The sequence below is a fragment of the Caretta caretta genome, chromosome 13, assembly GCF_965140235.1.
Source record: "Caretta caretta isolate rCarCar2 chromosome 13, rCarCar1.hap1, whole genome shotgun sequence".
Classification (NCBI taxonomy): domain Eukaryota; kingdom Metazoa; phylum Chordata; order Testudines; family Cheloniidae; genus Caretta; species Caretta caretta.
Window position 1 is genome coordinate 1,763,370 of NC_134218.1, and position 25,696 is coordinate 1,789,065.

General features: G+C 50.2%; 1 protein-coding gene across 3 annotated transcripts; it reads right to left on the reverse strand.

Moving 5' to 3' along the window:
* On the reverse strand, positions 1–25,696 carry KIAA1755 (KIAA1755 ortholog). 3 transcript variants are annotated; one of them, XR_012664661.1, is made up of 15 exons: positions 25,406–25,696; positions 19,292–19,489; positions 17,163–18,561; positions 16,846–17,040; positions 15,227–15,350; positions 12,990–13,083; positions 12,300–12,386; positions 10,420–10,536; positions 9,580–9,678; positions 8,299–8,447; positions 6,506–6,644; positions 6,005–6,124; positions 5,047–5,238; positions 3,148–4,506; positions 1–1,107 (listed from the first exon to the last, which is right to left on the reverse strand). XR_012664661.1 is itself a non-coding variant. In XM_048819536.2 (14 exons), exons 1-14 carry the CDS (start codon positions 25,406–25,408, stop codon positions 3,451–3,453), a joined length of 3,972 nt encoding a protein of 1,323 aa, XP_048675493.1. In that variant the 5' UTR covers positions 25,409–25,696; the 3' UTR covers positions 1–3,450. The 3 variants fall into 3 exon arrangements, 1 of the variants encoding a protein (XP_048675493.1); XR_012664660.1 differs by having other exon boundaries at positions 1,480–4,506; XM_048819536.2 differs by having other exon boundaries at positions 1–4,506.

Below are 25,696 nucleotides of genomic sequence, written 5' to 3' on the forward strand. Positions count from 1 at the left end.
GTTGTTTAAGCAGAGTTTATTAGGATCCTAATAAAAGCCAGGATTCTACCTCAAGGAAGAAAATATTGGCTAAAAACCCTCCTGGTCCAATGGGGTAGTGAACGCAGCAATTAGAAATAAAAAAGCCACATATAATGGGTGGGTGGGTGGGGGGAAAGGATAGCTCATGATATAAATTAGAAGTTGTGAAGTATAGAAAATTGATAAAGGAAGCTAAAGATATTACAGAAAAATCCACATCTGGGAGGGCTAAGGACAATACTAAGGAGTTTATTAAAGTGTATTAGGAACAAAAGAAATCCTTGCAATGATATAGGCCAATTACTAGAAGGAAATGGTAAAACAATTAATAGTGCAGAAAAGGTAGAAATAAATGTTCAATAAATATTTCTGTTCTGTATTTGGAAAGAAGCAGGGTGATATTTTTGTATTACATGATGAATGGAGTACTTTCCAGTCTATTAGTAATCAAGGAGTATGTTACACAACATGTACTAGGGATAAACATTTTTATATCAGCAGCCTGGATAACTTGCACACAAGAGTCTGAAAAGAGGTGGCTGAGAATATCTTTGTCTCAGTGAGGTTCATTTTTAATAAAACATGGGATATCGGGGACATTCCAGAAGACTGGAAGAGTGCTAATTTTGTGACAACATTCAAAAAGGGCAAGCAGGATGACTGGCCAGCTAGCTTGACATCAATCCTGGGCAAAATAATAGAAAATCTGATATAGGATTCAATTAATAAAGAATTAAAGGAATATAATTAATGTCAGGCAGCAAGTGTTACAGAAAATAAGTCTTGTCCAACAAACCTGATTTCATTCTTTGATGAGGTTACAAGTTTGGTTGCTAAAGATAACTGCATGGATGTAATATACTTGGACTTTTGTAAGGAATTTGATTTAGTACTGCATGACATTCGGATTAAAAATTAGTGCTATACAATATCAATAAAGCACCCATTAAATGGACTATAAATTGGCAAACTGACAGATCTCAAGTAGTTGTCAATGGGGAATCACCATCAAATGGGGGTGTTTCTAGTGGGGTTCCGCAGGGATCAGCGCTGGTCCCAATGCTATTTGACATTTTCATCAGTTACCTGGAAGTAAATATAAAATCATTGCTGATAAAATTTGCGGATGACACAAAGATTCGCTGAGTGGTAAAAAATGAGGAGGACAGGGCTGTCAGACAGAGCAGTCTGGGTTATTTGGTATTCTGGGTCCATTTTAATAGAATGTGTTTTAATACAGTCAAATGCATAGTTATACGTCTCGGGACAGGAGTGAAGAGCATCCCTACAGCCTGGGGGACTGTCCTGGAAAGCAGGGACTCTGAAAAGGATCTAGAGGTCACAGTGCACCAGCAGCTCACCGGGAGCTCCCAGAGTGATGCTGTGGCAGACGGGGCTCATGTGGTCCTTGGGGGTCTAAACAGGGGAGTGGTGAGGTGGAGCCGGGAGGTGATTTACCTCTGTAAATGGCACTGGTGAGAGCGATGCTGGATCCCGTGTCCTGGTCTGAGGTCCACATTTTGGACAAGGTGCAGAAAAAAGGCGCGAGGGCTGGACAAAATGGCTGGCAGTGAGCCAGTGACCGAGCTCAATCTGCTTTGCTTATTGGAACGAAGGCTGAGAGGTGACTTTGTCCAGTGTAAATCCTGCGTCCGACAGGGCTTTGAGAGGAGAAAAGCAGACTCAGAGCCTGGGGCTGGATGCTTCTGTCTGGAAGATGCTTCGGCCAAACATAAGTGAGTTGTTTCAATACAGGGGCAACGGAGTGAAAGTTGAGGACCTGTGATCTAGGTCAGACCAGATGATCTCACAATCCCTTCTGGGCTTGAACTCCCTATGTTTATGCAGGAGCTCAGACTAGTAACCAGAATGGTCCCTCCTTGCCTTACAATCCAGGAAGGACAGTGACCCGACCCCACAGGCCTGGAAGCAGGTCCTCTCGTTCTATTGCCAGCTGGCTGTGCGGGACAGGATGGAACCAAACACAACGCACCCTTCTGAACTGACAAGGGGATGGGGAAAAGGAGGAGGAGGAGGCAGTGCAGTCTGAGAGACGAGCCTGGATTTGAATGTTTTGTTAAAAAGAAAAACACTCAAGACTTCACCACAACCCTTCCGAGGCAGACACCCAGGGACGGATTTTTAAACCACTCACACACAAGATTACTGGGGAACAGTGTGTGCAAACTGCGAACAACGGCCGCTTGCATGCACAGTCTCTGTAACACGGCGTACAAGTTATGGACATCCCTGCCTGCGTTTTGTACACACACCGGTGGGTCCCGTGTGCTTGAAAGTCTGTCCAGGAGCCAACTGAAATTTCCACCCTTGGATTAAGGAGAATAAATGGCTGTCTGCTGGGGATGGATTATGGGAGGAGTAGAATCTGACATTTCTTTTTTGGCCCACTTAGAGTATACTGAGCACAGCTGCTAAGAGAAGATGAATCAGGACTGGATTTTGGTGCTCACCTTGAATTTATTCCTCTGGCTCCTCCTGCAGGAGTAGTAGCACCCGAGAAGGATTTCTGTTCGCAGTTGGAACAGACTCTGGGCGCTGTCTGACTGTAGGCTGGAATGTCGTTTCCTCTGCACTGCTCTACACTGAGAGCTCTGCATTGGGGTTTACTATTGTTAATAAAATTAGCCTTGTTTTAACAGGGACAAAATATTGCAAAACAAGCTGCAGTAGCCCCATAGATGAGGAGGGAAAGGAGACAGTAATACATGTAGGCAGGAGGGAAATTCCACTGGAAGGCAGGGGAGTTGGGAGGAGGAAGGAGGGATTTGGTGATAGCTCTGTTGTGGTAACAATTTACACTCCGAGGCCTGGCAGCTCTGGACAGGGGAAGATTCAGCAGTGAGGAACATCCTATAGTGAGATGCATGATCAGTGCAGGTTTCAGAGTAACAGCCGTGTTTGTCTGTATTCACAAAAAGAAAAGGAGTACTTGTGGCACCTTAGAGACTAACCAATTTATTTGAGCATAAGCTTTTGTGAGCTACAGCTCACTTCATCAGATGCTTATGCTCAGATAAATTGGTTAGTCTCCAAGGTGCCACAAGTACTCCTTTTCTTTTTACCAGGAGAACGTTACTGTTAACTCAACCAATACCCTTCACTTACCCAGCTGGATGCCTTTCATAGGAGGACCACAAAGCACTTCAAGATTATTAACTGAGCCTCACAACTCTCCGTGAGGTAGGTAAGTATTGTTATCCCCATTTTGCAGATGGGTAGAACTTAGGCACAGAGGAGTGAAGTAACCTGCCTAAGGCCAAGAAATGAGTCAATGGCAAGGTAAGGAGTAGAGCCCAGTAGGTCTGATGCCCAGTCGTGTGCTCTAATCACTAGACAGTACATCCACTCCGTGGCCAAAGTTGCCAGGACTGGAAAGACAAAGCCAACCTAGTTTCGAAAGAGCTGGTTTTACTCAGCATCTGCTTTTGCATGGCTATTTGTGTGGTGGTTTTCCAGATATATGATTCCCAGGGGCTTTCCCAGAGGCCCGGACAGTCTAGGACTCACGAGTTCCATGGGCAAAAGGAGACTGGTTGTTGAAGGGTCTTGGGCCGAGTTCTGTGCCTCTGTATCTTCAGACGAAAAGCTGCCATGCCTGGATACCTGGAAATATTGGGCTGCTTCCGGCACCTTACCCCAGTGCTGCTGAGCACCTGTGCTGGGGGCTGAGCAAGGCGCATCACCCAGGGACTCGCTCGCGCTGTCCTGAGGAAACTGGCCACTGTCTGGGCAGCAGGCTTGTGATGGAAGAGTCAGAGGTGGCTTCTGAGGGGGTGCCACTTGGAGGCTTCCTAAGGCCTCCGTGCTGGGATTCGGAGCCAGGGCTTCTCTCTGTTCAAGATCAGCTCCACTTGCAGCACTCAGGGGAGACTCTTCAGCTGCTATTGAGGCTTGATAAGTACATCTGCTCTCCTGCACATCCTTGCAGTCCAAGGATTCCTGCTGAGAACACCTGGGGTCCCTGGGATCTATGTCTAGGTCAGAGTCTGTGGGCAGATGTGGTTTTAATTCTATCTCACTCCTTGCTTTGCATCCTGATTCTTGAACTTGTGTCTTGCTTTCTGCTGATGCTTGGGCAGGGTTGGAAGCTGCTTTGCAAACATGAGGAACTTTACCTTGGACTCTGGGGCCTGATTTAGTAGCAGCTGAGCTGAAAGAATCTTCCTCCCCACTACAGTCTGGCTCAACACTTTGGGCCTCCTTGAATTTTTCCAGTATCTCCTCAAGGATCTGCCTGGTTTCTTGACACTTCTGCCATGCCTTGTTCCATACCTCTAGTCCTTTGCAGCTGTGCATGGTGTAGGCTTGTACCTTCATCTCCTGGAACCTCTCTGCTGAAAACTCCACAGTTAGCTTCTGTAATGATTTCTCTAGGCATTGTAGGGCCTCCCGACTTACTGGCTGTCCCTCTCCAAGCTTCACACAAGTCACGTGAATTTTGCAGTCAAGGTTAAGCAATGTTATCTAGAAAACAGAGCAATAGTTTTTTGGGTTTTTTTTGTCACTCATCTAGTACCTGCTGTCTCTCCTCCCCCAGGATCCCGCCTGCTGCTGGTGCAAGAACCTTCTCTTATACCTTCAGCCAACTGCAACCTCCTTCCCATGCTCTCCATCTAGTGAACTTTTCTCTCTCTCTCCAAACCTCATTTCCCACTTGCTTATTTATTCCTCTGTAACGTCTCTCATCCCCTGTTCTGCTGCAGCCCCTCCACACCGACTTCCTTCTGGAGTCCTACAGAAACTCCATCATAATCACCAGCCTTGAGTTTCTTCACTAGTTTGTCTCTACCAGTGTCAGGAGAGCACATCCTCTAGGGAGAGCCGAGGCTGGGGGGCGCTCCGTTTCCTTGCTATGCAATCAGCACTGGGGGCCTCAAACTATTTCACTGCTCATACATTTCACACTCTACCCTACAGATTCCCATCTCCTGGCTGAAAGCAATGTTGTCTAGTTCCAGTTTGCTGCAGAGTAACAATATGGAGCAGTTAGCTTAGCACAGTCACCTTGTCACAGAACCTGCAGAGATTGAGCAGAGTTTCCAGCTCAGCCTGCTGCCTCTCCAAGTTCATGTAGAAACTCCTCAGTTTGGCCTGCATGGTACCTCTGGCTGCCTCGAAGGCTTGTGCCTCTGGGAACATGGAGCCTTGGAACTCAGCAGCTTCCTTACATAGCACAAGTCCTTTGTTGTAGTGAGCCTAAGGGAGGATACAAGGAAAACTATATATTCCTAAACAGGCTCGGCTGTCTTTATCCTGGGGGCCTTGTTTGCTGAGGGCCAGGAGCTCTGCAGCTGGAAGATTTCAGCAACAAAGTCAGAGGAATGTTCTCCATTTGGGCACAAACATGTCTGGGTGTGCAAGGAAGCAGAAGAGAATCATTCTGTCTTGGGAGGAAATAAGAGTGGAGGGTCTCATTCTACACTCCCCATGCTTTGACATCATTTAATTCAGTGCATTGCATGGGACTTCTTATTTGGGTTGATTAAACAGAAGCCTCAGGCTCCACAGAACCCTCTCCTGGACTTTCCCACAGCACTGGACCCCCCCTTGGAACACAATGACTGCCCTCCAGAGCTGGAGGCTGGGAGAGGGATGAGGAGGCAGGAGTGTTAGGGGTCGGAGCCCATACATGATCCAGAAGTATAAGGATTGTCTCACATTTGGGACTAGGGCTGTGCAACACTGGGAACCTCCTTGCAAAAATTTGACCTGACAATTAAATGTTGATCATACTAGCCCTTTAGATGGGCCCATTATTGCTCAAACAGTCAAAAATGGCATTTTCTGCAGATCTGTAACAATATTGGGCCATTTGTAACAAAATTGCAATGAAATGTGAGAAGCTCTAATTCTGGTTCATTCTGAGAATCTGGCAAAGAGCCCTAGCAAGGACCATGTTCCAGACACAGACAATATAGCTATAGCCAGGACACAGGTTACAGAAAAGTATCCTCAAACGTACTGTAGCCTGAATAAAGAATTCCTTAAACTGCTGGTAGGATCTCTCTGGGCTGTCCGGGCTCCATTCCTCAGTGCTCAGCTCATGGAGCCGAGAATCTCCTTCATCAATCCAGCAAGTGAGCTATGAGAAGAAATATATAGGATTTCCATGAGATCTCAGTTATTTAACAGCTGCCACTTCCCTGGGAATTTCCCCTCCTTCCCTTGGGTCATCCAGATTTCACAGAATTCGTGAACATATTTTTCCCAGTAACCTAGTGATTAAAATCAGGGCTTCAAGAAAATCTTGTTGTTCTCCATGTTCACTTGGTATCAGTGGCCCACGCTATAAGCAGAGAAGTTTATTTGCTTCACTCAACTCAGAGCTGAAGCAAAGAAATTTTTTGCTCTGTCACTTAGTGACTGGATCCTGGATTCGATGAATGAGATTCAGCAAATGTTGCCATGGTATCCAAGGTGCAAGCTGTCCTTTCCGGCAGCATGTCTTGGGGAAAGCACTCACCTTGCTGAATTCTGCCTCAAACTCCTGGATCTTTCGGAGAAACTCCAGGCGCTCCAGGCAGCTGTTGGATTTCATCACCAAAGTGTGAACTTCTTCTTCCACTTGGTTGTAGAGGCCCATGGCTGAGTCCATGCTGTTCCTTAAGAACAAAAAGGGTGATAAGTATATCTGGCCCATCTCTGTTCACCTACAACATATCAGCTGCTGGTGTGCAGAAGACCATCCACCCCTCCTAGAATTAGAGCTGTTCCCTTCTGATTCCTGGTAAAGAAACCAACAGAGGGAGTCCTCTGAGCATCACAATCCCTTTAATGGGCACAGGGGAACCCTAGCCTTTGTCCGTGAGCTCCCTGGACCTGGGTTCTAGTTATGACCCTGATGCACACTGTTGGGAGCTGAGAAAGACCATGTGCAAAGATTGCTCTGCTTATTAGCACAGTGGCACTGAAGGATGGCATGTGCGGAGTGGAAGAGCCGCAGTCCTGTTCCTCCGCACTGTAGCCCAGCTTGGGAGCCAGAGCGGAGGTCGCAGAGGGGCTGTAACTTGTAGGTGATGCTTTGCCACAAGCTGAGCCATGCTGCAAATGTTTCCAATCCCATTAACACACGAGGGGACTCACTGGATTTGTACCTGTCCAGAAAACCTCATTGTATTGCTCTGTGTGGGAGCAGTTTGTGCCCACAGACTGGCCAGCCCTGGGGCAAGGTACATGTTACTCTCCAGGTGTTTGGAGCCTGAATAGCTGCAGGTGTAATGTCAGGTGATTGCACATGTCCAGCCATCTCCCAGTTACACTGAGCAGGTTGGAGTTGGATGCTGGATACCAGAGGGAGGGATGGCGCTTGCCAACTCCGCTCTCTATCACCTTGGAAATATCCTCCACCCCACCTGACTCTGTCACAGCCTGTGCGCAAAAGCGAGGCAGAGGAGCTCAGACAAAGGAGTGGGGGAAGAGTGGCATAAACTGAGGGAGAAGGAAACTGGCAGGTTTTGTGGCGGGCGGCTGGCTGGAATCAATGTGATAGCAGGAGAGTGGGTTTGTGTGTGTGGGGGGGAGGGGTGAGAAAACCTGGATTTGTGCTGGAAATGGCCCAACTTGATTATCATACACATTGTAAGGAGAGTGATCACTTTAGATAAGCTATTACCAGCAGGAGAGTGGGGTGAGAGGAGGTATTTTTTCATGCTTTGTGTGTATATAAAAAGATATTTTACACTTTCCACAGTATGCATCCGATGAAATGAGCTGTAGCTCACGAAAGCTTATGCTCAAATAAATGGGTTAGTCTCTAAGGTGATATTATTGGGAAGCAGTGCCATCTAGCAGCCACACTAGAAAATAAAATGAAGTAACATTGGATGACATCTGTTTATAGTTGCATCGAATTGAGCTCTGCAGGGGACACGAGCTCCTCTTCTTCCTAGTGACACGTGCACACATTCTCCAGCAAAGCCCAGGGAGAAAATCCTCACCCTGCTCAAGCGAATGGTCCATGGCCACCTACCAGGCCTGGGCTGAAAGGGGCGGTGGAACTACTCCTGGGAGCTTGGGCCTGAAGGCTTGGTGGGAGCTGGCAGAGCTAGGCCTGGGGAAGCGGGTGGTGCGGGGAACACCTTGAAGGGCTGGCGAGAAGCCTGTGCTGGAGGGTAATATGCTGCATTGTCCCCAGAGGAGCAGGGGATCTGCAAGTGCAGCCAGTGCCAAAGGCACAAGCATCCTGAAGTCAGTAGGGTGAGAGCTTGGTGCTCAGTGACCCTCTTCTGGGACAGGGATGGCTCCAGTCCTCCATACCTGACGTCCGGTGAGAAGCTAAGCCGGGATGCCTCCTTCCTCAGCCTGGCCAGTGTGGCCCCACCCTCTCTCTGCAAGCTGACCAGCTGCACGTTGCTGAGCACTGCCTTCATCAGCTCCCTGTACCTCTCCATGCACTCGGCTGCCTCCTGCCCAAGGATCAGAGACACACACGCTTGTCACTGGGATTGCCCTGCCCTTTGCCCCATCACCCTCTGAATCAACAGCACCAAGTTGGCGGTCAGGGGCGAAGGTAAGAGAGGGGACACAGCCTGAGGTCAGAAAAGGCCAAGGGCACTTGATTTTACCCTGGGACAAAATGGAGTTAAATGCCACGTGCCATGGGAAACACACATTGTCCTGCAAATAGAGCCCTGGAGGAGCTATCTGAGTCACCGACTGCCTAGGTCAGTTGTGGAAGCGCCTTCACTGGAGGGTTTCGAAAGGAGGCTGGAGCCGTCTGTCTTGGAGGGTTTAGACACAAGTCCTGCATCATGGCAGGGGGTTAGACTAGAGGATCCTTGAGGTTCCTTCTAACCCTACGGTTCTGTGGTCCCTTGGCCAGGGGATCCCAACGTGCGTTCTGGGCATGAGACAGTAACAAACTCAACGCAGAGATCACCTCATCCACCACTGACTGCAGCCACCTTTGGGGTGCAACATGGCAGCTGTCTGTGTCCCCTGGGACCTGCACAGGGGCTTCAGGCAGGCACTTCGGAATGATATGGACTGGAATTTGACAGGGCACTAGCGTTCACACTCCTCCTCTTGCAGACCTTCCCAGGGAATCTGCAGTGACCACAAGTAATCAGGGTGTTGGTGTTAAGTCTTAGCCAATAAACAGCATCTTCAGCAGAACAGTGCATCGCACCTTGCCAGGTCTCCAGCTCCAGTACAGATTCACTGTGACTGCTGCATGCGGTTCCTTGCAGTCCGAGCAGTGACACAGCCTGGCCTGACGCAGCTTGTGGGCTGTGCCAGCAGAAAAGCACAAGGCTGGCTTAAAAATTGTTTTGCAATATAATAATTGCTTCTGTGCTCTTAAATACTGATTATGAAGCAAGCAAAAGCTGGGGGAGAGATTCACTGCTGCTTTTGATCAAATGCACCTAGAGAGTTCCTCTGGCTCTCCCGGTGAGCAGGAATTGCCCAGGGCCGGATTGCCATTGGGCAGCAGGAGATGATGGGCAGCACAATGCACATACTGATGTTTGGGGGGGTAACTGCGCCCAGAGCTGGTTGCAGGCTGTCCTGTTTGGAACTCGGCACCATGGCTGTTACCTGCACATCCTCTGGGAAGTCGCCCTTCTCCAGTTCCTGGATGGAGCTCTGCAGTAGCTTGGAGGCTTGCTTGAGATCAGCCACAAAGGGATGTAGCTTCTACGGGGAAGGAAACACAAGTGGGTTGGCCTGTCCTGGGCCAGGAGGGCTGACGGATGGATGGCAAAACAGGCTTAGGGTAGAGAGGGGGAAAAGGTTTAGATTGGATGGATGTATAAACAGCTAGACAGTAGTTTAATGGCTGATAGGGAAACAATCAGGTGGAAATATGGATGAATAGCAATGCAGCCAATAAGCAGGGTGGGAAGGTTAATTGCAGAGAGACATTGTAGATAATAAATTTCTAAGCAGAACTGAGGTAGCTATTGATATTTAGCTAAAGTTCTGGGCCTTCTTGTTAATTTCTTGAACTTATGTGTAATACACATGAAAACCACTGCTTGCTTCCGGGCATTCCATGGGAATTCTCAGTCTCTCTCTGTCTCTGTCTCTGTCTCTCTCTCTCTCTCTCACACACACACACACACACACACACACACACTCTCTCTCTCTCTCACACACACACAATTTTTGTGATACATTGAAACATGGATGTACTTATTGCACTGCAACCAGTTGGTGTAACCTGCAGCCAAATTCACTCTCCCCGCAGTCGGGTGTTATTGCAGTACCAGTAGCCTGTGCATTCTCGTACATTGTCTTCCTGCATTACCAAGGTACCAGGGATTTGCCAGTGATCTTCACTTTCAGTTTTATGCCCCAAGAGAAGCAAGTCCCTTGCTGAGGGACAAGGGCTCCAGCAAACACAAGGAGAAAGCTAAAGGCCATGATAATAGACACCTGGAAGAATTGAACCCACTCGCCGTGGCTGTAAGGGAAAGTACCATCCAAGTCTGGCGTCAGCTGGGTGCTGTCGACATATCGGCCCAGAGCTCTGAGGGAAGTCAGCACCTCCACCTGCAGGAGGGAGGGACACCACTTGTAAATACGATGGTGAGCTCTTACAGGGGCATGTAAGCAGTGATGAGCTGCCAGAAGCTCAAGAACCGGTTCCTTCACTCGCTCCGGGTCTTGGGCGGCACTTCGGCGGCACGTCCTTCAGTCCCTCCGGGGCTTGGGCAGCACTGAAGGACCTGCCGCCGAAATGCCGCCGAAGACCCAGAGTGAGTGAAGGACGCGCTGCCGAAGTGCTACCGAAGGCTCAGAGTGCCACCGGGTCAGTAAAAATTCACATGGGAGCCTCCCCAGCCGAGAGCTCAGGCGGGATGGACAGGGCGGTCCCGTGGGCCACATCCTGTCCGTCCCGCCTGAGCTTCCCCAGCCCTTTAACAACCGGTTCTAAACCGGCTTCAGAATTTAACAACCGGTTTGCGCGAAGCGGCTCCAGCCCACCACTGCCTGTGAGAGTGGTGGGTAAGAGTCTGGTTTGGCAAGGCTTCCCCAAGGGGATCCTGAAGCCTTTGGGCATGAAAATCCCTCTCTCCTTCTCCAAATGATCCCTGCTGCCTGAATCTGCAAAATGGGGCTGGAAGAGTCAGAAGGAGAGGCTGCTGGCTGAGATTCCCAGCTGTCCGCTCCTGCCTGGCTAGGCTGTAAATCCTGAATCCCACATGCAATGTGCTGGCTCAGTGCGCGCAGCTGTGTCTCCCTCTAGCGAGCAGAACTGCCTGCTAGTTACTGGCAGCAAATGAGTCAGTTCCTCTGTTGGCTCAAGAGGTAGAGGGGCTTGTTTCATCCTGGTTTCATCCCCATGCAAGACCCTGGGGTCTGTGTGCAGCTGTGGTTTCTTACACTCGGTCTTTATTCAGACAAACGCTCGCTGAGTACAGACCTCAGGGTGTTGCCCACTGGGGACTCGACCCAAAGCCCATTGAAGTGGCTTCAACAGGCTTTGCATGGGGCCTGGTGAGAAAAGCTGCTGGCCCTAGCATTTTAGCAGTTCTGGTTCCTTCCCGAGACCCTGACCCAGCGCTGGCTCAGAAAAGTCACTATCTCTAACTGAAGCTCCCTGGGGCTCTGTGGTTTTCGAATGCACAGCAGAACGCTGGCATTTTAGTAAATCTGCCAGGACAGCCAAGCTGGGTAATCGAACTCATTAATATTTCACATTATATTAATTAAACAGAGCAGCATTAAAAGAATAATAAACCCTTTCAAGTTCTGAGTTATTATGCTAATACCCGTGTCCAGCGTGTGGAAGTAATTGGGAAAGTACTCGGCTTCCCCTGGGTGGCTGCAGTCCATTACTGCCGTCAAACAATGCGAGGGCGGCAAGAATTACCAGCCTGGGAGACAGACAATAGGATAAAGGCCCCACAGACAGAGAGAAGGGCACCTCTCCCTGCTCCTCATCCGAGACAGGGTCCAGGTATTTCATAACGAGAGGGAGGACTGTGCACCTGGGCAGGCTCTACTGACGATGGCATGGGAATAGTGGAACCTGAGCTCTAGCAACACGACCAGGGCAGACACACAGACAGAGAGAATCCATCTAGCCACTGCTCTTGCCGGCACAGATGGAGCCCTGGTGAGCTAGGCCAAGGTGGAGATGAGGTGGGGGAGCACGTCGGTCCAGCTCCATCCTCCTGACTGCAGAGACGAGGGAGGAAAGGAAGGGACCATCCGTCAATACAGACTCTGTTCTCCTTGCAGGAGAAGGTGCAAATAGTATAGAGACGAGGCTAGGGAGCAGCTGCTGAAAACGCTGCTCCAGCCCTCACCTGCATTCCAGGTAACTTCTCCAGGTGTGCAGCCACCTCCTTCTCTGCCAACAGCAACACAGCATGGACGGAGGCAGGTGAAGATCTCTGCAGGGGAGGGCAGAGTAAATGTCACTCCTGGCAATACGCAGGACATCCTCTGCTTACTCTGCACGTAACGAGAATTGTCGTGGCAACTCTGAGACCAGACAACCAGGAAAGTGCTAGCATGTAGCAGCACAGCATCGACCTCGCAGACGGCTGGGGGCCGGATGCATTGATGGGCCCCGGGAGATCGGTAACTGGGACTGTGGAGGAGGAGCCTGGGCAGGTGTCCCAGGGAGAGCAGGGGCTACGCAGTGTTCCCTAGATAAATATATTCCACTCCAACAGAGGGTAACTGAGACCTGCCTGAATAAATGATCTTGGGGATGCTTAGGGCAAAGAGTGTGGATGAGATCAAAATCTTGGCCTCAGGGCATTGTAGACAAAGGGACTGTCAAAGGATCAGCTCTAGGCCAGCAGGGACCTGCTCACAGGTCCCCACCCAACGCAATACACTCCAGAGGAAATTCAAGAGGTGCTTTAGGGACAACACTGCCGAACTTTACTGATTAGCTGGACAGAAGATCTCGCCCACCCAAGCCGACTGTGCTTACCTGGGCCCCCTTATCCCGCTAAGCTCACCACTGAACAGAGACCAGCGTGTACCTGGACTGATCTGAATGCCGTGTGCAGGATCGGGGAGGGAGGCTGTCTCCTGGCATCCACCACAATGGTCAGCCCTCTGTCCCTTGTTTCCCTCCTGGAGAACGAAATAAACCACAGTGAGCTCTGACTGGAGGAAGAAAACGGCATTAGTTAAGAGTGGCAGACCCTCAGCAGCTGATTTGGGGTTTCCCCATCCCCGCTGGAGAGGAAATGCCCCCCTTTCCTAAAGGCACCGTCCTGGGGTCCTGCACTGCAGCGGGGAGCGAATCTTCCAGCTCGGGCAGACAGACTTGTGCTAGCAGAGCTCGTGCTAGAGCGCCAACCAGAGCAATGCGGGCAGTGGAGGCATCAGCTTGGGCGCCCAGCCCGACTCACCCCTCGCCATCAGAGCCCGAGCGTCAGCCCACACCGGAACCTCTGTATTTCTGGTTTTAGCGCCCTCACTCGAGCCCGCCCGCTTGGGTCTGTCTGCCAGGCTGGGAGCTCGCTGGTCACTTCCGGCCTCAGTGTAGACGTGCGCCCGCTGATGTCTGGTGAGGGAAACTCTAAGGGCCTCCTTTCCCCTGAGAGCTGCTGTCCCACTCCCTTCTCCCCCACACTTCAAGTTGGCACCTCTGTCCTCGCCCTCCCAGCCATGCAGTAAGTCAGCGCCCGCGTGAGAGCCCAGACTGAGGCCAAGAGGGAACGTGAATTCTTCAAAGCTACTTCAAACCAACCAACAGGAGGTGCTGTGGCCCATCTCCCCACCCTTCTCCATTCCAGACCAAAGCTGAGGGAGATACCTGCTGGATTTAATGGTTCTGAACCCTTGAATACATGGCTTGGATTACCCCAGGCCTTCTCCTGCATGGAGACTGTGAACAGTTCATCACTTCACACCTACCCCTCTAGGGGTTATTTTACCATCAGTAGCGTAGGTGGCTTTGGGAGCGGCGGGGGTGTGCATGTTTCTCTCGCAAACAGGGAAGGGCTGGAGCAATCCGAAGACCCCAGAAGCAGAGCCTGATTTACCAGTTAAGTCAAGGTTTCAGTGTACTGTAGAACTCTAATTTTCTCTTCTGTGAGGAGTAGGTGGCCTTGCCTATGGCTGGCCCTGGTTTCTAGCCTTGAGTACTTCACTCTCATGCACAATGGCTAATGACATTGACAAAAAGGCACGTGGTGTGTACATTATCCTCTGAATTAGTTACATATTTCAGTGACTCTTCCTGGGATTGTGTCTCAGGCTGAAACCCTGGGACATGAACATAAACTGTTCCCTTTCCTCCGGAAGATCTTCGGGGCATTTGGCCCTGGCCAGCCTTCTCCCCCATGGCAAGAGCCCCACCTCTGCTCTCTCTCTCTCTCTGCCTGCTCCCCTCAGAAATGCCTGAACACCCCAACATCACATACGCTATTTATCTTCACATGGGATTTTGAAGGATGGGTGGAGAGAACGTCTGAACTACCAATGCAATGTCCAATGTTCTCCAGTAGGGGGCAGTGGTACATATTCCAGCACGTGGCGGGTGGAATCCATGCAGCTACACACAGAGGGTTAAAAGCCCCCAAACCACCACAGTGAGCAGTTCCAGAAATAATGCCTTTCACAATAATTGACTGGGCCCCCGGAGAGTTGCCAGCAGCCTAGAGCCAGCTGACTCCCTTTTGCCAGGCAGCAGGATGGGGACACAAAGCAGGCAAAGGACAGAGTATGGATGTCCAGCTCCCAGGCAGAACCCGCTCCCTAAACTCCATATTCCCCAAATTCCATTAACCCGTGTTTACCCTCGACTATGCTGCTGCCTGAAAGGAATTGGAATGGGGCATGCAAGCCTCCGTACATGGCAGGAAGGGGTTAATGGACTGCTGGAGGCCTAGTCAGCCAAACTGAGATACCTGGAACAGAAGTCTGGCTTCCAGGGTAAAAGGCAGAGCCCTGCTCAGCTGCGGGGAGCAGGCAGAGAAAGAGCAGAGGCTGGAGAAGGCTGGTCAGGGCCTGGGGCCTAGCAGATCTTCCCAAGGAAAAGGCAGAATTTAAATTCACGTTGTTCCCTCCTTGTTTTGGAATTGGCGTGCCCTGCAAGGGGTAGAACTGTACGGGACCTGCTGCAACCCAGAAGGTGTTGGAGGCTGGGCAGAGCAGAGGAAGACTGGCTGGGACACTGAGGCTGAGTGGCTGCTGTGCCGGGCGGTGCTCTGCTAGGGTTATGCTATAACATGGGTGTTGTGGGAAGGGTGCTGTGTTCTCCCCTTACCTGGGGATGGAGCAGAGGTAAAGGAGGAGCTGGGCTACCTCTCTGGTGGAGCACCAGGTGGCTTCCCATGCTCTGCTGCTCGTGGTCACCTGGATCAGGGCCCGGCCAAGCTTATCTGTGCTCCCTGCAGCCAGGAAAAATCAAACGTCGCGTTACCAGTTCACAGTACTGCCCAAGCCCCTGTGTTCAGGAGACCCCCAAAGACATCAGATTTTTCAAAACCAAAGGTTGGGCTCTTTTATTTGCCTTCTCTTTTTGAGCCTTTAAGAGTCACATTTTCAAGCTGTTTTCTCTCTGCAACCATGAAGGCTAGAGACATGCTTTTTCTTAAAAACAAAACAAAACAAAGCAGCATTTCAACCTATTCCATGATTCCAGGAATTGAGGCTTCAAGGAAAACACCAGGTCTCGGGAGACTTGGCAATGTTATGTTTGCTGTGGAGTGGGAGACCACAGAGAATCCAAATGTCATCTACTGCATGCTCCCTTGAACTGCTCCATCCCACGACCGCATGGTTTCCCTGAAAGCCCTTAGGGACTGCTGCTTGCATGGTACTGCACCTCCAGTATGTCTCCTGGGGGACTTGATGGAACAGCTGCGGCAAATACTATTGGCCTAAACTCCCGCATGACGAGGAGTAATGGTCTCAAGTTGCAGTGGGGGAGGTTTAGATTGGATATTAGGAAAAACTTTTTCACTAAGAGGGTGGTGAAACACTGGAATGCGTTACCTAGGGAGGTGGTAGAATCTCCTTCCTTAGAGGTTTTTAAGGTCAGGCTTGACAAAGCCCTGGCTGGGATGATTTAACTGGGAATTGGTCCTGCTTTGAGCAGGGGGTTGGACTAGATGACCTTCTGGGGTCCCTTCCAACCCCGATATTCTATGATTCTATGACCTAAGAGAGGTTTTTTGCAGGAGTGGGTGGGTGAAATTCTGTGGCCTGCATTGTGCAGGAGGTCAGACTAGATGATCGTAATGGTCCCTTCTGACCTAAATATCTATGAATCTATGAATCTATGACCTCACTTTCACCTTGATGACTGCTAACGCCTCAGGTTCCCACCTGGTCTGAGTAGCTGGCGTGGAGGATCTTGTCAGAGGGTCTGGAGGAATGAGTGCAGTGTTGGGAGCCCTAATTCTGGCTCTGGGGGGCTTTCATCTGTGTCTCAGTGTTCTCATCTGTGAAATGGGGGGAGAATGTTTCCCTGCCCACCTGGGGGGCTCTGCCGTGCCTTCAGGAGATAAGAACAGGTTGGGAAAAGTCTGGGTTTTCCCTACAGCATTTTTTGTTTCTGTCAGAAATGTTCACGTTTTCATTGTAAATTTCCCGCCCTCCCCCTCTCCCCCTCCAAATATTCAGTTAAAAATTAGTTCTCAGCCACTTCAAAAAAATTTCAGCTGACCCGGCAAATAATTTTAGTTCTATTGAAATGACCAGCTGAAATTTGTGCCATTTTGGTGCTTTCCATTTTGCAACAAAACCCCTAAAAAATGTAGGCCGTGGGACATTCCCTGCGGAAATTTTCACTTTGACCACAAAAAGCTTTCATTGAAAAAAACATTTTGAATGAAGAAAAGTGAGTAGGTCTAATCATGATCCTATCACTGAGTTCAGTACCTGGCAAACAAGCTACGCCCGAGCGCAAGAGCTCAACGCAGAGATCCTGCCATTGGGGTGGCCGTTGAGGGCTGGACTCTGCAGACAGTGGCTCCTGGGCAGGAGAGCTCAGGGTGGCGGCACAAAGACCATTCTTACAGTTGGTGTCTTGGAGAGAGTTGATGTCGAAGAGAGACGCATCCATCTGATCGGCACCTGGCCAGGAAAACAGATCAAAGATGTGGCAGACTTCTTAGTGGAAAGGAGGCAAAGCTTGCACAACTTACTACCACGATTGCTTTATACCTAGTATTGTACAACCCTCTATTGGCTATTACCTTTCCCAGCCAGCTTAGCTCTGTTCATCCTGGGAGAGTAAATAGCCGACATCCTTTTCCGAGGCCCTTCATGTTGGCTGGTACCAGACAAACTGTCCCCTGGGGATGCTGGTTGTCGTTGGCCTTTGAAGAAGGAGAATTTGTGGCTGGCAGGGGGAGACTGTGGCCGAGGGAGGTTTCTCATTGCACCAGCAGGAGACTTGAGAAGCTTTAAGTATCCCTGCTTTGTCACCTCCTCGGCTTTCGTTTCCTGAGTCGCTACCTTCTGAAGACAGCCAGAGAGGAGTCTGGGAGCGGCTGCCTGGCCTGGCCTCCGTCTGGGGTGAGCTGGACTCTCTGGAGTTGTGCTTGCCGAAGGGAACTCCGGTTTGGGCACATCAGACTCCTCCAATATGGCTGCCATCAGCCCAGAGCCAAAGCTCACAGGGTTCTGAAGGGCGGCCACGTAGGACTCACGGTATCGACACCTCGGCCCATGGAATTTTGGGTCTCTGTTCAGTTTTCTCCTCAGACACGGTGTGCAGGGACCCTCCTCTGAGCTCTGCCCTTTCCCACAGGTCCATTTTTCTGCTTCTGACTCTCTGTTCACCCTTGGAAGCCGTGATTTACGCTCTGATGGCACCTTTATTGCTCTAGAAGGTCTAGGTTGCTCAGCAGATGGTTCTGACCTGGCCAGAAGATCCAGCTTCATTTCTTCAGAAAACTCCAGCAGGTCGACGTAGTCACCGTCCAGGTCCTGGCTGATGATATCGCACAGGCTTGGCACAACGAACACACTGGGCTTCTTCCACAATCCTGCTTGATCCACCTTGATGAGTCCTGGATATTTGCCCTGGCTGGCCCTCCAGGGAACATCTTTGCCATCTTGGACGTTACCCATGCTGTTACCATGTGGCACCTGAGCATCAGTCATGCAAAAAGACATTGTGCAGCTCTGTGATGCTGGCTCTACCATCCCTTCAGAGCTGCCCAGGTCCAGTGCATGTGCTGGAAGGGACACTCCGACCTGGGTGGGACTTGGTGCTGCTTTGGGTTTGCTGACGAATTCTGGCGTGGCTATCTTACTCCAAGGCACAGGGGCAATTCCCTTTTCTGTGGCTACCAGGCAGGTGTGCAGAGGTGCTCTCTCCAGGTCTCGGTTGATTTCCTCCAGCCACTCCTTGGTGAATAGCAGCGTGTAGGAGGATTCAGGAACTGTTCTTTCTTCCACAGTGCGCAAGTCCTGAGAGAGGCACTTTACAGTGATGCAGGCAGATTGCTCTCCGTAGGGCTCTGCTTGGAGGTAGAAGTCTCCTGGGCGTAGTAAGAGGGGGTTGAGTGGTGCAAGGTGAATGACCACTTTCTCGTGAAGACACAAGGGCCAGCCTTCATGGAGAAAGATGCAGTTAAAGTAAGGCGCCTAAGAGAAGAAAAAACCACTATGTTAAAGAAATGGTATCTGGCCAGCTTAATGTGGCCTAGTGGATGGAGCGCCGGACAGGGAATCAGGAGACGGCTCTCCCACAGGCCTTCCGGGTGATCTTGGGCAAGCCACTACCCTCCCCGGCCTCAGTTTCCCTATCTGTAAAGTGGGGATAATGAGCCTGTTCTCCTTTGTAAAGTGCTTTGATACTGATGAAGAGCTGTGTAAGAGCTCAGGATTATTATGATTATATGGCCTTTGTTCCACTGTCTGCGAGAACCTTGCAACCCGTACTGGACAATTTGTCCCAGTCCCGGTGTGCGGCCGGGCCGGGCCGTTATTCCCATTTGGGGTGGGAATAATGATGTACAGACCGACTCTGCAGTGCCACAAGATGCCTCACAATGATTAATAAACCCAGCAACCTGGGGGGCTTGGGGAAGTGTCATCATCCCATTTTATAGATGAGAAAATGAGACCCCGATAAGGTGATTTTGCTGCAGGCCCCTAAGAGAGAATCCAGGCATCCTGTACTGTTCCTTGCTTCACTGCCAGACTGCCCTGCCCCTAGGTGGGATTGCACAGCTTTTAGCGTCTACACGGAAAGCTTGCTTCAGTGGGGGCAGCCTGCCTGCACCCACGCACCCACGGCAGGCCTGGGGCTGAGAGCTGGGCTCTGGGGAGGCTTGTGGGAGGGGGAGGCTGGAGTTGTTATTCATGGACTCACACAGGCCACCTGCCGCACGTGCTCAAAGAGGCGCTTGGCAGGAATCAGGAAATCAAGGAGGCAGCATAACCCGTCGCCCTGGTAGTTGCTGTCGAGCAGGCGGAAGAGCTGGCTGAGGACAGTTGGGGCTGTGACTTCAAATGGCGGGTAGAGGGCTAGCAGGGCGTTCTGCACCGCGGCATCCAGAGACCGGGGATCCTGCCAGGGAAATGCATCATCCATTAGACAGATCAACACTAGCAATGGGCCAGTTTCCACCCCTGTTGGGGACCTGTCCCACCTCCCCCACTTTAATATACCCCATCCATCACTCGCTTTCCCAGCCTCCTCACAGAGCCTCCAGACCGGCCCTCCAGCTTGGTGGGAGTGTGGAAGTGTCTGTAAAGGAAGAACACTGATTTAAATACACCAGCGTGGCTGGCAGAGTCACGTGCAACAGACGCATCTCCTCGGGAGTAACCGTGCTTTTCTGGGACGCGGTGTACATTAGTAACGACACTGCTGAAGTGAGGAACGGTCTAAAGGTCTGAGCCAATTGGGGAGATGCCACTCGCGTCACAAGGACTGTCTTTTGAACAGACCTGTTAAGGGGCTTTTGATTTAAGGGGTCACAAGTATGCCCTAGGTTTATACTAGTTTGATTTGTGGTGGGCCTGAGTTTCCAAGTGCAGGCTCCAAATTCTAAACTCCTCAGATTCAGGAGTATTCACACCTGGTGATTTGGCTCAGCCCATTATAGGGAGATTAGATCCGGTCCCAGCTTCCCCCGAGTTCAGAGCTGTTCACTGCTAAGCTCTTTCCCAGACACTGGCAGGTGTCTTAGAAATACAATTGCGGGGAGGGCTGACAGCGCATGAGGCCAGGCACCTTGATTGCTCTGGTTCAGCCTCATCCCTACATTTCACTGATTCCCAACCAATCACTGGAGAATCTGTTAGGAAATATCCTACATATTCTACAGCCCCATTCCTTGCAAAACAAAACCCGCCAGACTAAAACAAGAGCCACCATTTGTGTAAGGCCCACTCAATGATATTTCCAATTCGCTGACCTGACTCTGCAGAAGCAGTTAATTAAACAAACCCTGTTTCCCAGGCTGTGCTAATCTGACTGTCATAACTGGTACACAAAGGGAAGCAATCAGGATGAGTTCATGCTAAATTTCAGCTGTAACGGGGTGGGGGGAAATAAAAATTGTTGTCAAATAGAAAAACCACATAACTAGTAAGGACAGACATTGGCTTTTCAAGCCATTAGGATGGGCTTTCAAGCCATTCATGGAGAGTAAATACTAATGCAGCTATAATAGCCTGAGATAGCACTCCCAGCGCTACTATTTGTGAAGGAAGTGGACAGGTGGACAAATAAAGACTTGCCTGGATTTGCATGTACAGAGGCCCATAGACACACACAAATGGCGGTTTCTGAGCATGCAAACCAATGTTTCTGCAAAATCTGGGCTGATGGAAGAATTAACCCCAATGTACTTTTTAACTAGGATGTGTTGAGTTTTGATAGATCTGTAAAATCTCCTGATCTGTCTCTGTTCAATCCCTAGATAACAGAGAGAGCGCGTTTATCTCCTGCTGTCAAGCTTGACCTGCTACAGATCTGAGCTTCTTGACCTGGTAGGAAGGTCAGTCTCCAAATTTAACTCTACTTGATATGGAGGAATTCCAAAGTTCTGAGCACAGTCTCAAGCCTAGAGGAGCTTTAGTTAGCAACCTCCCATTGATCCAGCCAAGAGCTGTATCAGCAATGGCTTTCTGGTACTTGAACAAGCCCAGCCACTTGCCCCGCGGGGTCTGTAGCTGTCACACGGGGACTGAGGGGGCGAGACTGTCACACACATGTCGACATGGGGACACTGGGGGAAGTTAAGTGGAATCATCCCAAGGTGTGAATTTAGAGTGCACTAGTTAAAGCACATTAAACCCCTCTGTGGACATGCTACTTTAGAAGTAAAGTTGCCTTTGTCCAGCTTAGCTTAATTAGCTTTAGTGGGTTTTAGCTAATGCACTTTAACGGCACACCTTTTAGCTAATTCTGAGGAGCTTTCCTGAGTGTCCCCAGGTAGACACACCCTGCCATTAAATTCTCACTTCTCAGTGAGGCAGATTTCAGCCTGGTTGCAGAGCTCTCTGTTTACCATTTTAAAGTGAAGGCTGTGTCAGACTTGCCAGCCTTAGGCCTGGTCTACATGTAAAAATTAGTTCAACATAGTTGTGGCGCTCAGGGGTGTGAAAAATTCACACCCTCTAAGCACTGTGGTTAAGCCAACCTCGCCCTGGTGTACACGTGGCTTGGTCGAAGGACAAATTATTCTGTCAGCCTGGTTACCGCAACGTGGGGAGGTGGATTCCCTACAGCAGTGGAAAAACCCCTTCCGACAATGCAGGAAGCTAATGTACTCAATGCTTTTTTTGCCTCTGTCTTCACGAACAAGGTCAGCTCCCAGACTACTGCTCTGGGCAGCACAGCATGGGGAGGAGGTGACCAGCCCTCTGTGGAGAAAGAAGTGGTTCGGGACTATTTAGAAAAGCTGGACAAGCACAAGTCCATGGGGCCAGATGCGCTGCATCTGAGAGTGCTAAAGGAGTTGGCGGATGTGACTGCAGAGCCATTGGCCATTATCTTTGAAAACTCATGGTGATTGGGGGAAGTCCCGGACGACTGGAAAAAGGCGAATGTAGTGCCCATCTTTAAAAAAGGGAAGAAGGAGGATCCTGGGAACTACAGGCCAGTCAGCCTCACCTCAGTCCCTGGAAAAATCATGGAGCAGGTCCTCAAGGAATCAATTCTGAAGCACTTAGAGGAGAGGAAAGTGATCAGGAACAGTCAGCATGGATTCACCAAGGGCAAGTCATGCCTCACTAATCTAATTGCCTTCTATGACGAGATAACTGGTTCTGTGGATGAAGGGAAAGCAGTGGACGTGCTGTTCCTTGACTTTAGCAAAGCTTTTGACATGGTCTCCCACAGTATTCTTGCCAGCAAGTTAAAGAAGTATGGGCTGGATGAATGCACTATAAGGTGGAGAGAAAGCTGGCTAGATTGTCGGGCTCAACGGGTAGTGATCAATGGCTCCATGTCTAGTTGGCAGCTGGTGTCAAGTGGAGTGCCCCAGGGGTCGGTCCTGGGGCCGGTTTTGTTCAATATCTTCATAAATGATCTGGAGGATGGCGTGGATTGCACCCTCAGCAAGTTTGCAGATGCCACTAAACTGGGAGGAGTGGTAGATACGCTGGAGGGTAGGGATAGGATACAGAGGGACCTAGACAAATTAGAGGTTTGGGCCAAAAGAAATCTGATGAGGTTCAACAAGGACAAGTGCAGAGTCCTGCACTTAGGACAGAAGAATCCAATGCACTGCTACAGACTAGGGACCGAATGGCTCGGCAGCAGTTCTGCAGAAAAGGACCTAGGGGTTACAGTGGACGAGAAGCTGGATATGAGTCAACAGTGTGCCGTTGTTGCCAAGAAAGCCAATGGCATTTGGGGATGTATAAGTAGGGGCATTGCCAGCAGATCGAGGGACGTGATCATTCCCCTCTATTTGACACTGGTGAGGCCTCATCTGTAGTACTGTGTCCAGTTTTGGGCCCCAGCCTACAAGAAGGATGTGGAAAAATTGGAAAGAGTCCAGCGGAGGGCAACAAAAATGATTAGGGGACTGGAACACATGACTTATGAGGAGAGGCTGAGGGAACTGGGGATGTTTAGTCTACGGAAGAGAAGAATGAGGGGGGATTTGATAGTTGCTTTCAACTACCTGAGAGGTGGTTCCAGAGAGGATGGTTCTAGACTTTTCACAGTGGTAGAAGAGGACAGGACAAGGAGTAATGGTCTCAAGTTGCAGTGGGGGAGATTTAGGTTGGATATTAGGAAAAACTTTTTCACTAGGAGGGTGGTGAAACACTGGAATGCGTTGCCTAGGGAGGTGGTGGAATCTCCTTCCTTTGAGGTTTTCAAGGTCAGGCTTGACAAAGCCCTGGCTGGGATGATTTAATTGGGGATCGGTCCTGCTTTGAGCAGGGGGTTGGACTAGATGACCTCCTGAGGTCCCTTCCAACCCTGATATTCTATGATTCTATGATTCTATGAAGTGTCTCCTACGCTAAGGCTGCACAGCATGGTGCAGGGCTGCAAAGCAAGCTTGTGTCAATCTGCTTCTGCCCTGACATGCAGGCACCTCCTCTAGAGAGGATGCGGGAGGCAGGGAGCTATGTCCATGTGAGCCCATACAGTGCTGGCCTCCTGACCTCCGCTGAGATCTGGCGTCCCCTGCAAACAGACACTTGCACAATACTGGGTTTTCTCCCCCAGTCAGATTGGCGCAAGGGGCCTGGTTGGGTGGCTTTGGGGCATGGGGATGCTACTCTTTTGTAGACTGTCTTGCAAGTCAGCTTCATCTCTCTGTTCTGTCCTGCTGTCTGGGTACCATGGCACTTCAAACCGCCTGTCTGCTGGTTCTCATGCCCTTCCTTGGTCTGTTGACTGGGACAGTGAATGGAGCAGCCGGTGCTGTTACTCCCAAATCTCAAAGGAGAGCTCGGTAATTTAGCCACCTCCCACCAGCTGGTGAGGTACTGAATTCACTGGGTGTCCTGTTGCTGTAATAAAACAGAGATGAAGAAGTCCAAATCCTGCCCCCCCTCCACGATGAACCAGTTCAAATTAATGTTGTAATTTGTAAAGCAGCAGGGCCCTCTTAAACCAGGGTTAAAGAAAATTGTCAACTGAATTTGGGGCCCCCATGTAGAGAGAGAGAGAGAGAAGAGGAGAGTGGGATTTTACAGATCCTAATGACCCGACTTTATTCTTGGTGTAATTCCACCAAGGTCAATTCCACCAGGGATGATTTGGCCCAAGATGACAAAACGACTTAATGAAATGTTACCAAAAAACCTCCCATCAGTAAATGAGACTAATTTGGCTGTGAATAGAGAGCAGCAGCCGCATGCAAATACGAGGCAAAAAGGGACACTAACTAGGGAGTGATTAGGAACTAAAGGGAACTGACCAGTCGACTTTCTTCGACCAATTTAAGTGAAGTGCAAAAAGAAAACAAAAGTCACTAAGAGCATAAAGAGACTGAGATTTTATAAGTTATTTCCATTTCAATAACCTAAAGTGTAGTTAAAATGGAGACAATGATGTTTCCCCAAAATCCCCATCTGTTTTTATAAAGCTGTCTGTCTGGATCTCGGGGAAGGGTTAGATCTTCACAATAAATACAGTTTTGGCACTGTAAGGTTGTTCATTTAACTCTCAAGTCACCAAGCATACCACTCCCTCTCCCTTACGCAGAGCTTTGAGAGCACAAACCGGCAGCCAATAACAATTCCACTCCCGCGGCTGCAGCTCTTACATCAGGGGAGTTTAGCTTGAGCAAGGACTGCAGGATCCAAACTTTAAAGATGAGTCAAAGCATCAGGGAAGGTAAGAGACAAGGTCCGTACAGCACATCCCAGCCGCTCAAGGCGGCACAGTGTGTCAGTAACAGTAATGCAGCTCCTGAGAGCCCTAGCATAGGGACCCGACGTAAGGAATATCGTCCCTGCATAGCAAAGGGAGAAGGAGCGAAGTTATTAACACACAGTTTCTGGCTCTAATTCCCTGCAGCCATAACAAGGGAGTGCGGGGAGGTTTTAACCACAATGTTTTGCAGTCCCACACACTTCCATCCAAACAGCTGCTAGTGATCTTTGTGCCCTTCTTTCTACTTGGTGCCAAACGTCTGCTCAATCTGCTGGAGACACGGTCTCTGTGTGAGAAGGGAATTCTCCCAGGCACAAATGGTTTGAGAAGCGAGCTCTGTCGTCAGTCTGTCTCCCCATTCCCACTCGGCAAGGAGCAGCGTTACACCTGAGCGTTAGCGTTTCGGGGCTGACAGCCGCGCCCAGTGTGGCGCAAAGCATACAGAAAGACAGGGCCTTGGAAAGGATGCCACCCACCGTGCACTGAGAGCGTTAAAGCAGCAGGCTACTGCTAGGACTTTGCTGCAGGGCCAGGTGTGCGGTCTGTGTTGGCAGCAGGGGACAGAGGAGAGAAGCAGACAGGGAAAGCTAGTGGGAAAAGTCATTAAAAAGGTACAAAAGCAGAAGGCATTACCATGGTTTGCTAGGAAGTGGCAGGGAGGCTGGCGGGAGCAAGGAGGTAACTGTCACTTCTCCCTGGATGCTAGAAGTTTTCCTAGTGCATCTAGTTGCCCTGCCACTCTCTCCAGTCCATGCAAGTGGCTCTTTTTTCTTCTGGCGGATCCTCAATGAAATCCAGTTGCCCTAGAAAAGTTGCAGGGAAGCCAGACGAGGGGCAGAGGGGGCTCTGCCTGAGTCAGGCCAGCCTCTGCCTCCGTACCTCCATCCCGTTCCCGACCAGAGTAAGGCAGAGAGGATCCCTCCC